This window comes from Tyto alba, unplaced genomic scaffold (assembly GCF_018691265.1).
Source record: "Tyto alba isolate M040663 unplaced genomic scaffold, T.alba_DEE_v4.0 Super-Scaffold_2, whole genome shotgun sequence".
Taxonomy (NCBI): Eukaryota; Metazoa; Chordata; class Aves; order Strigiformes; family Tytonidae; genus Tyto; species Tyto alba.
In genome coordinates this window covers 80846514-80859307 of record NW_024881282.1, presented here as the reverse complement: position 1 = coordinate 80859307, position 12794 = coordinate 80846514, and the positions used below count along the sequence as shown (strand labels likewise).

Genomic DNA, 12794 nt, shown 5'->3' with positions numbered 1-12794 from the left:
TTTTGTAGAAAATACAGCACTTTGACATTCTTTCAAAGCCATCCATCCTAACATTTCATTTTAGCTAAAAGATGCCATGATACTTAAAATATTCTCTACTTGCAAAAAAGCTGTGGCTTATTGCTCTTTTTTGATCCATGTTAAAGTGTACGGTATACATTTTGTTCCCTTAGCAGTCCCTGTATCTAGGAATCAAGTAATGAATTTGTCTGTGATCAATATGGCCAACAGAGTTAAAATAAACTTCATAGGCTCAGTACAATAGATATGTATTTACCAGTTTGTGAAAACTTTACCTGTAAGAGTAAAAGCTGATTCTATAAAACATGATGATGTATAGAATATAGCAGTAACAATATGATTTCCTTCCCAGTGTTGTTTAGGTGCACTTGTGACCTATATAATTATATATATATTCCATTTGTTCCTCTTCAGTCATGGCAAATGTGAATGCTGACCACTGAGAAGGTCACTAACTGTTTTCAAATATTATATTTGCAGACGTACTAGACGACAAGACATACGAAATGGAGACCCTCTTACCCACTGCTCAGACCTGCAGCATCATGGTGAGTTATGGGTATGACTGAAGTACAACTAGTTTGTATGTAATTTATAGACTGCATGAGAAGAGTAGGAAGCACATGAATGATTTGCTGGTAAAATTGTCTTGAACATCTGGGAAGGATGAATATAATACATCATTATCCCAATTTAGATTGCTCACAATGGCCTGGATCAGACACTAAAGACTGTTATTTTGTTTTGTTTTGTTTTTCCTCAAGTTAACAGTTTTGTTTCCATTTTTGTGCTTCACTTATGTGATAATACTATACCGTGAGGCTAGGTGTATTATGTCAGAAAAGAGTCATATCTCCTTCAGAACAGCTTCATACATTTTGCATAGGATGATAACCAAGCACATAATCAACTACCTTGTTTAAATATGGAATGATCTTTGTTGTAGGTGCTACACTAGTAGCCTTTAAGATCAGGATGCTACCTTAAGTAGTCCCATTCCATGTTCCTTTCAGCATGGGTTTTCTTTGCCATCTTTTGGTTTTGTTATTTTCTTGGTTGTTTCTTTTCCACAGTGTATTGACCAGATCTTCCTTTTTTGTATTGTTTGGCTGATAAACATCTCACAGTTACTAATTTGTTGCCAAACTCTTCAGAAGATCTTCCCTCAGAAAACAAAAACTGTCCATTTTATCGTAAGTGAAGAGAATACTTAGGCAATACTTCCCTCTGCTGGAAAAAAATGATTACTCATGTTTGTGTTACATCTATAGTAACAGTTAAACCACTGGACGGATTTCTGGGATAAATAAAGAAGTGGTGGCTGAAAACTGAGATACCTCAAAACCCTCATGTCCTTTCCGTCCTTGTAATAGCAAGAATGATAAATAGTCCAAAGTTTGGTTTTATCAGCTATAATTCACCACCATTACATTTCAGTAATAGTTTTTTCTATCTTCCTTTTTAATAATTTGAAACTCGCAGCTAACATTACTATAACTTTTCCGTTTATTTCTTGATTGTCAGACTCAGGCCAAACTACTCAGAGGGGAAAAGGGTTTGGAAATGCACATGAATAAACTTATCAATATGCAGTTGTCAATTTCTGAGAATTCATGAATGCACAACTAATTTAGATTTGAACAAGTCAATGTGGACTAGTAGAAAGTTCACAAATTTCCAGTTGCGTGATATCTAGTAATGCTTATGGAGAGATCATCCATGTACTGATGTTGAGATGACATTTTCAGTTCCCCAAAAGGAAAATTTCACCAGGCACTAAACATGGATTTTATTACCAGCAGAAGCATGTCTTAGCTTTACCTTTTTACTATCTGGACATTTTACTCATGAGTAAAATGATGATCCAGGCTACTATGTGTCAAGTGTTTTTTATGTTCTCTTGCCCTTTTTAGCTGTGCTTTATACAACTGTAGGTCTTTTCTTTATCTTCATAGACAAGAAAAGGATTTCAAAACACTTTGTTTTTTGTATCTTCCCATATTTAGTAAATAGATTTCTCTAAAGGGAAGAGAGTAATCCAGCACAGTTTTTTCATTACAACAATCATGAAAACTCAAGGTCAGGAAAGAGCTATTATATGGTACATCTGATTACAAGGAGTTTTAATATGTCTTTGTCAAAATGAGCAGAGCAAGATATCACTGAAAATTTTACTTAACACTGAAATGAAGACAGAGTGATTACAATAATCAGTTACTTACAAAAAATATTGCGGGAATGCAGTTCTAGGTCCTAGACTTTAAGGATGCAGCAGTAAAATACTTTAGATTGTTCTTGAGTGAAGTTTTCTCTAAATTAATTCTGTGTTGTAAAAGTATAAAATTATCATAAATTTACTTGTCATTTACATATGATCGTGCATTGCAGAGACAGCTGCATGTCCCATAAACTTCTTATGCCAACTTATGCTGAGTTTTTCCTTGGTTATGACTACTAGTTTCCTGGACAACAGATAAAGAATTGGGTTTGTCTGTAGTCAAAAATAAGCTCCAGGAATCATTTACTACTTGCCTACACATTTCTTTGCAGTAACTGCCGGTTGATTCTCCATGTGAACCAAAAGAAACAAGAATAATCTCTTATTGTATATCTCAGTTTTAAAGACACTGCAGAAACTTACTTTGGTACCAGTCTGAAGCAATAATGCTTTTAATAAGGTTTAGATAGCTTTTTCAGTTGCCCTTTTGTGCAAATGTGTAAGCAGTATAAAATGGCTACACAACAACATTAGAGGGAGCTGAAGATCCTTAGCTGTACAGGTGTTTGGCCAGGCTTTAATGCTTAAATCTAAAAGCATGGTCACCTTTGTGTCATCTAAAAACACCTTTTTTAAGCATAACATATTAGTGATATAAAGAAATTAATTGTTATTTTTTGAAGAACTTGTAAACAAAAAGGCACCATTTTTTGTATGATTTTTCCCAGTGGAAGCTCAAAGAATCACTCTGACTTTAACTGTATATAGAGATTCATTCATCTGCAAAGCAATCTTGGTATAAGTACTTAGCCTTTCATACTTCTTTGATTATGTCAGAAATTATGTATTTATCAGGGTAGTAAACTGATACTGCTGTTGGGTTAATTTTGGGAATTACAGCTCTCAGGCAGGATTTTGGGTTGAATTTTTTAACCAACTTCATGACTTCTATAATTTTCTAATTCCTCCAGCTGCTCTTCTGAACTTCCCAGACTTTCACTCTTCCTCTTAGTCTCTTCAGTTTCTCCCTCAGTCCCAGAGCTGCACTCTGATTCTATGATTATTCCATCACTCTGGTTACTTTCCTGTATGCCACATGCACAATATTGCATGAACTTTATAGACATTTCTGGACCTGCTTTCTGCTCCCTTAAATAATGGAAATGGAATTTGAAGGATCTCTTAAATCCTTCATTTCTCATTGCATGACTGTCACACATACTATATTGTCTGGAGTTTGAGGAAATTTAAAGGGGGTTTCTGCCACTTTCCATGGCGATCTCTAACACGCTAGAACGCCATGGACTGGATCCAAGAAAACACTCAGAAGTTTGAAATGGCATCAGAGCACCCACCTTCAAGGTAACTTTCATGAAAACTTGTGACTAGCTTCTTAGATACTAAGAATACTTAGAAACTAAAAATGATCAGAGGAATGGAACACCTCCCCTGTGAAGAAAGGCTGAGAGGGTTCCAGTTGTTCATCCTGGAGAAGAGGAGGCTACAGGGAAAACTTACTGCAGACTTTTAGCACTTAAAGGGGGCTTATAAGAAAGATGGGGACAAACTTTTTAGAAGGGCCTGTTGCGATAAGACAAAGGGTAATGGTTTTAAACTAAAAGAAGGTAGATTCAGAATAGATATAAGGAAGACATTTTTTACAATGACGGTGGTAAAACACTGGAACACACTGCCCAGAGAGGTGGTAGATGCCCCATCCCTGGAAACATTCAAGGTCAGGTTGGACAGGGCTCTGAGCAACCTGATCTAGTTGAAGATGTCCCTACAGGGAGGGGCTGGACTAGATGACCTTTAAAAGACCTTTCCAACTGAAACTATTGTATGATTCTAAGGATATCCTAGGTGCCTAAGTTTTTGAGCAGATACTTCTCTATAGACTTAAAAATATGTTATTGCTCATGGGCAGTAAGACCCTTGCCAAACAAATATATATATTTTTGTCCTTTGTAGTGTTATTTAGGATCTAGAAGACTGTTTCCTTGGATCAAATGAGACCAGTGTTACATGTGTTCTGCTCCCGTATAATTCACTTGGACTACATTGTGTTTGGGAAAATATAGTCAAGTGGTGCTACAAGTCACATAATTAGTAATCTGCTGGTTAAATCGGCTATTTAGGATGTGGGAGAAGAAGACTTAAAGTCCACTTAGGCTTAGGAGACTGACTTCATAGCTCTACTTCCAATACAGGCAGCCAAGCTATCAGATAACTCTTGTTGAAGTTGGGCCATTCTGCAACCATGATTCATGGAATGTGGCAGAGAGGAATTGAAACAGAGCATGCATCCTAGAGTGAAATCCCTGTGTTTCCATCCTTTATTCTGGAAACCTGTAAATCTCTGTTTGACAGAAACACATCGCTAGAACAGTAAGATATGTGTCCCAGGCTATAAAAGGGGACATTTCCTAGTGACCATCTTATGCTGCAGCCCTACATGTGCTATCTGTTGTGGATCTCAGTTCAGATATCAAACTGCCTCTTGCTGGCTATGTGAGGATCTTTGCATGCCTGCTCAGCCATGTGAATTCTGTTACTAAATGAGCACCTAACTTGAATCGTAAGAGTCAGGCCATCAGTCAGCCGTTCACAGTGTTGAATCTGGACCCATGAGTTATGTGCCAATCTTTTCCATTTCCAGTCTTCATCTTACCACTTCTGTTCAGTTAATCTCTTCACACACTTCCAGTTCCTCTGTTTCATTGACACAAATTCATCCATGCTCTGTCTCAGACCTTTCCACTGGTACCTCTAGCTGCATCCTCTTCCAGCTGTCTTACCCTTCTCTTGCTGCTTTGCTTTCTAATTCATTCCTCTATTGCTCCTCATCTTTCTGGCCCAAAGCTGCATTGACATTCTTCATAGGGAAGTGGTTTCTGAGAGATGTCATAAAAGTTGTTTCACTTAGTTGTTTATATAGCACCCTGCTTACTTGCTGGAAAGGTTCACAAGCCAGCAGAGGAAAACAAGCTAACCTGTTCTCTATTTGTTTGGTGTCAATAGACCATTTGATGTTGCCTTACTGAGAACTGGGTAAGCACTAGTCCAAATTCTGTCCCCTATCCCTTCCATCTTCTCTCATGGCTGCAAGTCATTATGGAAAGATGTATGATTACTTTATCAACATAAACCAGGAGCTCAATTTTATTTTTACCTTTGGCTCAGTCATCTAGAAAACAGCCTGTGTTTGATAAACAACATGGCCAATACGATAAAGGCACAGTGAAAGCAAACAAAACTTGACAAAGGATTTCTCCGAGAGCATTTTAATTAGACATCATTTTCCTGTTAAAACATATCAAAGAATTCTTTACAGATTTCCAGTGCTAAAGATAAAAAGTGGAAAATGGAAAGAATGACAAATAATGGCAAAGAGACAAGAAACCCCATGAGATCAACAGTATTAAATAGCTTACCAACCCCTTCCTCCCCATCTACTCTCCAGGATTAGTGTACTGTTGCCACTTAAGTCCATAACAGCATTTTAAAGAGCTAAGGTGGAGACTTGAAACATGATGCCTTACAGCCTCTGCGGTATTGGAGAAGAATCAAATGCTGTATAACTCCTATAGCTATGTGATATTTCCAGCAAGTTGATGAATATCTTGAAACATTGTTGTTACAAAAGGAAGTAATTTATTTAACTTTCTTTTTCCCCTCCCATAATGTCTGGTTTATTAACCTCATTACATTTCCATAAATTATATCAGTATGAGAGGAAATGATTAATTGAAGATTGTTTCCTCAAAAACATTATTCTTGGTCATTAACAGCTTCAGCAAACTGCAGTGCCATATAATCTAAATACATTATACTACTTTTAAATAGCCTCATGTTTTATTACTTTGCTCTAAAGTATTATGATCATGGAGCCCAGGAGGCATCATTACAGACATTCTGCAACTACACCCAGAGTTTTCTCACTGCATACAGTTCGCTATTAAAAATTCCTCCTCTTGTGTCCTAGATGTTTTCCTTAATGAATAATAATGAGGTTTACACAAAATTTCACAATGAAATTCATTAGCTTCACATATTGAGATGTTAACAGCTGTTAGGATATAAAATACAAAAATAATTAAAAAAAAACCCTACCAGGGTTCCTTACAAAGATAGAGATATTGATGGAGATTTTCCAAATGGCATACTGGTATGGGGAACATTTTCTTTTAAAGATTTTATCTTTAAACACCTTAAGGGAGCCCAATTTCTAAACAAATAAATTCACTTAACAATTAAGTTTTTTTTCTTTCCTGGTAATTTTAATTCTTCTTTTCTTTTTTAATTTTTTATTGTTTTACAGATAATCCAAGCAGTCAGACCTTGGAGGAAAAGATTATCTATGGAGTAGAGAATAGCAGCACTTTTCTTGAGTGCAGTCCAAAATCTCAGCGTGCTGTAGTCTACTGGCAATTCCAGAAGCAAAATGATGACCGCAAAGAAGAGGTATAGTAGAAAAAATAAAGAGATGCAACTAGTCTTCTATATGAAGACATAGTTGAACGTGAGTCCTTCCCAGAATAATGTCCATCTGTATTTTAGTTTAGCCAAATTTCTCTGGAATCTTATAATTTCTGTTGTTCACCATACTTTACTCTTATCACTATAAAATCCCATAAACTCCCTAATAGGTTTTACAGACTGTTCCATCAGAAAACATTCATATCCTCTCCCTGGTCAGAACTCCTGCAAAACACCCTGGCTTTCCATTATATATCTCAGAAATACAAAAAGTTAGCAGGCTATCTAAGTGCCACCTAAAGCATCATATAAGGGTTTTATTGAACTTAAATATTACAAAGACCTTAAAACTGCATCTGAAAAATTCTAACTGCATTCATCTAATCATACTGTTTGACTGAAGCATAGTCTAGCAGGAGCATTTCCTATGTACTGCATGCTCTGAGACTACTGCAGATAAGACAGAGAAAGAAAGAAGAAATTGGAGCTATACTGGACACAAGGATATGAAAATTTGTACATTTTTTTCACTGAAAGCAATATTTATAGAGTCAAAACCATTGAATTGCCCTGCTTGCATTACACTAATCTGATACTTTAATTTTCTTCTCTTGTCACCAACATTCTTATGTTATTACACACCCAGGTTCTCGTCATGTTACTATCAGGCTAGCTCACACATATTTAGGAGAACACAGTACTCTGATAGGTATGGAGATCAAGCTAGGAAACAAAAAATTGTTTGTTGCATTGAAGTATTTATAAACATACCCAAACTACTCTGAATAATTTTTTTTTTTTTTAATCATGTACTAAATACTTAGTTACTTTAGCAGCTTTAGATATTTTTGCTGTTTGCTTTGATTGAATGAGTACTAAATTATTTAGAATTGATTCTTGATGGAGAGAGCAACAAACAGGTTTATGTCCTTTCTGTATGCAGCAACGTGTATTCAAAGGATGAAAATATATTCTAGATATTAATTAATTCGGAAAAATACAGTACTTTGGACATCTGCATTTTGAATATTAAAATTTAGAGATTTACTTATTGTTTTGTTGTAAATTCTCCACTCATGCAGAACCCACTTCTATTCATAACAGCTTTTGTAGTAAGGAACAATAGGAAGACAGTGAACATTTCCGACAAATATATCTAAACCTGACTAAAAGATAATGATAAATATGTCGTTGGTATTATTACCAAATGCATCCATGTGGACTCTCCTGATTTTAGGCTTGCATCTTCTGTAATTTTACTAAGAAGTCCATCTCACAGTTGATACAGATCTTTGTTCAGCAACAGTAGGGACTAAGGAGTAAATTCTTAATCCCCCAAACTCTTCGCAGTACATCAGTAGTTTTTCCAGAGTGTTTGAGCCTTCCATCACTACAGATGACTGGCAAAGGGTTTTCCACTCATGTGGTTTTGGGGATTTTTGGCCAAGTCTTACCAGCTGAAAGGACCAGCACTAAAGAACTAATATGGTTAGAGGATAATGTTGCACACCCATGAAAGCTAACTATTGCAATTGCCACTTTTTTCTAATACAGATAAAAGTGGATGATCACATGATCCGGACAGAACAGGGCCTATTGCTGCGAAGTCTTCAACGGAGGGACTCCGGTATTTATTTTTGTCATGCTGTGGAACATGGCTTCATGCAAACTTTGCTCAAAGTGACCCTGGAAGTAATTGATACTGACCACCTGGAAGAGCTGCTCCATAAGGAAGAAGATGGTGATGCCTCCAAGACCAAGGATGCTACCAATAGCATGACCCCCAGTCAAAAGATCTGGTATAGAGACTTCATGCAGTTAATCAATCACCCCAATCTCAACACAATGGATGAGTTCTGTGAGCAGGTTTGGAAAAGAGACCGCAAACAACGCCGTCAAAGGCCTGCCAATGCGCAGGTGAGTACAAATAAGTGGAAGCACCTACAAGAGAATAAAAAAGGTAGGAATAGGAGGACCCATGAATTTGAGAGGGCACCACGGAGTGTCTGAGCTACATTACCTCTAGGAACCTCATCCAAGTAGAAACTTGTATAGACAGATAACTGGAAAAAAATGCAATATTCATGAACTTTTTCATGGCATTATGTGGATGTTTACAAGAGTGGAAAGTTCAAACAATTTCCACTAGGTTTAAAAAAAATCCATTTCTAACTTTCCTAGTAAGTCCTTCCTCTCTGCTCTGATTTTAAGACCAGAAAGACCAGAGTTTCAAGGATAACTCTCCCGGACCTAACTTACTGCTCAAAAAGTTCTACAAGTATTCAGCAGGCAAGTTTTGCTTTCTCTTTTGCCTGAGATATAAACAAAATGCTGTATTTCATATTGTCATCTTAAAGGAAATAAAAACAAAACCCACCTTTCATCAGCAGCACTACCATTTCTAGACTTACATATAAAACTGCATGAACTCATTAAGCTGATGAACGTCTAAACATGTGATTGGACACAAGGATTTTGTTCTTGTTTTGTCTACCAGTTCTCCTGTTTATATGTACTAGAAGAGGAAAAAACAATACTGAATGAGATTGTTTGTGGAAATATGAACAACATAAGCCATCCATCATCTGGAAGAACAAAAAATGTGGAGTACACTGGCCTACTACTGATGACTTCTTTCAGCTTTGATCTAAAGATGTATTTTATTAAAACTATAATTTAAATGTACCATGAAAAATATGCAGCAAACATTAGCTCTTTTCTAAAATAGATTAGACTTTTTTTCTTAGAAATATTGTACTTTCTAATTATTGGTTTAGAGGAAAACAAGACAACTTCCAATTATGAGCTGCTTTACTCTTTTGTTTGGAAAATCTTCCAGGGGAGCTAGTCACAGTGCAGTTAACCTCCTCCCCTTTCAGTAATCTCTATGACATGTAACTTCAAAACAATTTTAAAACTAAGCTATTTTAACATGAAAGTCGCCGTATAGCATGGAAGTCTTCTGCATTCTTTTTTTCTAAGTATGGTATTTTAAATGATTCAACTTGTATAATACCTTTCTATAGAATGAACCAATGAAGAGGAGAGCATTGATTTTCAGTTGTATATTTTTTTTAATTAAAAAAAGTAAATAGCATTAAAATACCCTCTACTAATTACACTCTTGCTTTCTTGGTTCATAAATATTTGTGAATGCTAATATTTAAATACTGGGGCTCATAGACTGTCATATATCCATGAGCAAAGCTCACATTCAGTTTAAGGGGTTTTGTTCCCAGCTCCCAGCTCAGTGGTAGAAATATGTCCACACTACTGATTTTCAGTGCTCCATTCTTTCTGTGGGCCAGGTCACCCAAACGCAAAGAACCAGCACTAGGCTACGTAAATAGTAACCTCAAAGCCAGCTCTCTCTTTTAAAATCTAAGAGACGGTTTTATCTTTGGTGAAATCTGATGCAGTAGTAAATTGGTGAAGTTCATTTTAAGACTACTTTATAGTAACATATAATTTGGTCCTGCACTTCTGTTTTATTCTATATACAAGAGAGCAACAAGGTAAAACAGTCAACGTACTTGCACCATAAGTGTCAGTTTAGGGTTATAAATCGTGGATTTATTCACCTCAGCACAGATGTGCCTTTGGTCCCCAGTTATATGGTGTCCAGTTCTTTTCAGATCATCTTTCTCCAGCTCCCATGTTTTATCTTGGTAGAGTCCGTGAATGACAGAATTTCAAGTAATGTCATTGTGGGGAAAATTATTAGAACAAAGTCCTTCGTTTACTAAAGGAGCTTTTATATAAACGTGTGTCTGTATTGATGATTGATCTGTTTTGTTGTTATCCACTCCAGATTATTTGTCAATCACTACACTATCAGCCTTATCAAATACAATAAAACACAACTGTTGTGACAGCTTCTCTCACAATACGTCCCAGTCTCCTTGCCACTCACTAATTCAAATATCATTCTGATTATTGAAGCCTTGGCTTCTTGCCTCCATAGCAATTGGATTTTCACTAAAGGCGCAGTCACTTTACTCCCCTTTTAATGTTTTGCAGGGGATGAACTTGCAAGACTTTTTGTCATTTAATTCTTTAGCAAAAAATTCATTGAATAGACCAGGGCAAGGCTGTAAGGCCATGATTTAGGAAAGCACTTGGGAATGTAGTGTTAAAGCAACTTTAAGTCTCTCCTATGTTCAACTTGACTCCTGTGAACTTTAATATGCCATTAAATTCCCATGTTTTCATAATGTGCTGAATAGAGATGAATTAAAACATAGGTTCAACTATGTGCTTTCCTGTACAGAAGTATTAAATTTTCAGCTCAGTTTATGATGAATTTCTGAGCATTGTTGTCAATTTAATTATTTAATTGTAATTACAGAACACTCTAGCCTTTTGTGTAAGGCTATTGTGTACCATTGAGTCATTAGAATCCTCCTTGTTACAAAAGGAAACAGTTTTAAAATGAACCGTAGAGAATTCAGTGAGAAAAATACAGTTTGATTTCAACAGACCCTAAATTATTTTGTTTCCTTTTTTTACATATTAATAGAATTGCTATCTAACTTTTTTTTTTTCTCTACCATGCTCATAGCAACTGGTTCTATAGCAACTTTCTGCAAAAAATCAAACTAAAATCAATGACTTTCACCACTCCTGAATAAGAAACAGATTAAATTAGGTCAGGATTCTAAGATATGTTTTTCTATTAGAGAGTGATAGTCTGTGGGAACAAAATTACAGAAGCTGCAATGTTTTTACCATAACCTGTCAGTCTAATTGGATAGCTGATATGATCAGATCTTACAAATTTCAATCCAATCCTAACTGACATAAGCAGTCTTGTTTAATGTCTGTATTTGCTTATATAAATAAGAGGGCAGAAGATCAAGCCAGCAGTGGAAATCTTTGATTTTCAGGTTCATATTATGGTCAAGTTAAAAGAGCATTTAATATTGATGTGAAATGAACATTTTTCAAATAACATAGGCCTTAATGAATTCATGTATAGAAAGATGCCCTGTAACTTCAGTAAAATTCATATCCCTATTTATGTTATTATTGTTTAAAGCAATGTAAGGTTTGAAGATAAAGGTAAAAACTGTATTTCTGTAAATCGTCAATAAAACCCTCTAAACCTCTAGTTACAGACTTTAGAAAAAGTAAGTAAAAAGTTGTGTTTAAGCTGGAGAGAAATAAAGGATTTCATTTATAACCATAAAGATCTATTTTGATTTGTTTTAAGATACTCATTTGCAAGGAACAAAAATGCATTGAATCTTATTCTTACTCATCTACACTTTGCACCTGCATGCATCACTGAAGATGGGAATTTGTTCAATGGCTCTGAAAAACTGTATGGTTATGTCAAACTATAACATCAAACTGAGAAAATGTGCATCTTTGAAGAACAGCGTTAAATCTTCATGACCCAATAATGTCACTATGTAAAAAAATAAAATTAAATTAAATGCATGTGAATTCGCATTTACTGATCCTTTTTATGTATTATTTAGTGAATATCAATGGTATGTGTTTAATAGTTCAGTTTTTGCTACCTACACATTAGCCAAAAGAGATGTAAATATTTTTGACTAGATAAGGAGGTACAGTGTAAAGTACTGTTATCTAGAGGTACTCCATTTCAGTGTGTTCAGCATAATACTAAAATGCAAGATTTTGCCACACAGGTGATAAGGTGGTTTATTTGCTATATCAGTGACACAGTTATGCACTTATTCTTTGAGTGCATTCCTCACTGGGTAGTAAATAATTCTACTTTTGTATTTATCACTTCAATTCAGATGGGATCTAGAAAACTGGAGAGAAAAAAATGTAATGAAACTGCTGCTGTAAATTATTTCTTTTAGCATGTATTCAGTTGTTAAATAAACATTTCTTCCAAATATTTGAAGTTTGCTGTCTTGACTGTTTACATGGAAATGTGCCCTGTAACCTTCATGACCATATGGAGTGCACTGTTATCAATATAATGCTATCATTGTATATGAGCTCTGTTTACTAGGCCAGAGGATTGCTATTTTTGTTAATGTCTTTTATTGTTTCTTTTTGAAGACTACAAACTAATAATGCCTGAAATGAAAGCTGC

At 35.5% G+C, this 12794-nt stretch overlaps 1 protein-coding gene across 5 annotated transcripts in view; it reads left to right on the top strand.

Annotated features, from left to right (window-relative positions):
* Window positions 1-11907, top strand: part of SEMA3A (semaphorin 3A) — a 336738-nt gene extending 324831 nt beyond the window's left edge. For 4 of the 5 annotated variants that reach the window (XM_032985231.2, XM_032985232.2, XM_042792922.1 and 1 more), the window contains 4 exons: window positions 502-569; window positions 6561-6703; window positions 8273-8635; window positions 9216-11907. In XM_032985231.2, coding sequence (XP_032841122.1) covers window positions 502-569; window positions 6561-6703; window positions 8273-8635; window positions 9216-9398 — 757 coding nt within the window. In that variant the 3' untranslated portion in view covers window positions 9399-11907. Of the gene's footprint in view, window positions 1-501; window positions 570-6560; window positions 6704-8272 lie in introns of all 5 variants that reach the window. The other variant, XM_009963908.3, reaches the window with a different exon arrangement.
* The last annotated feature ends 887 nt before the right edge of the window (window positions 11908-12794 follow it).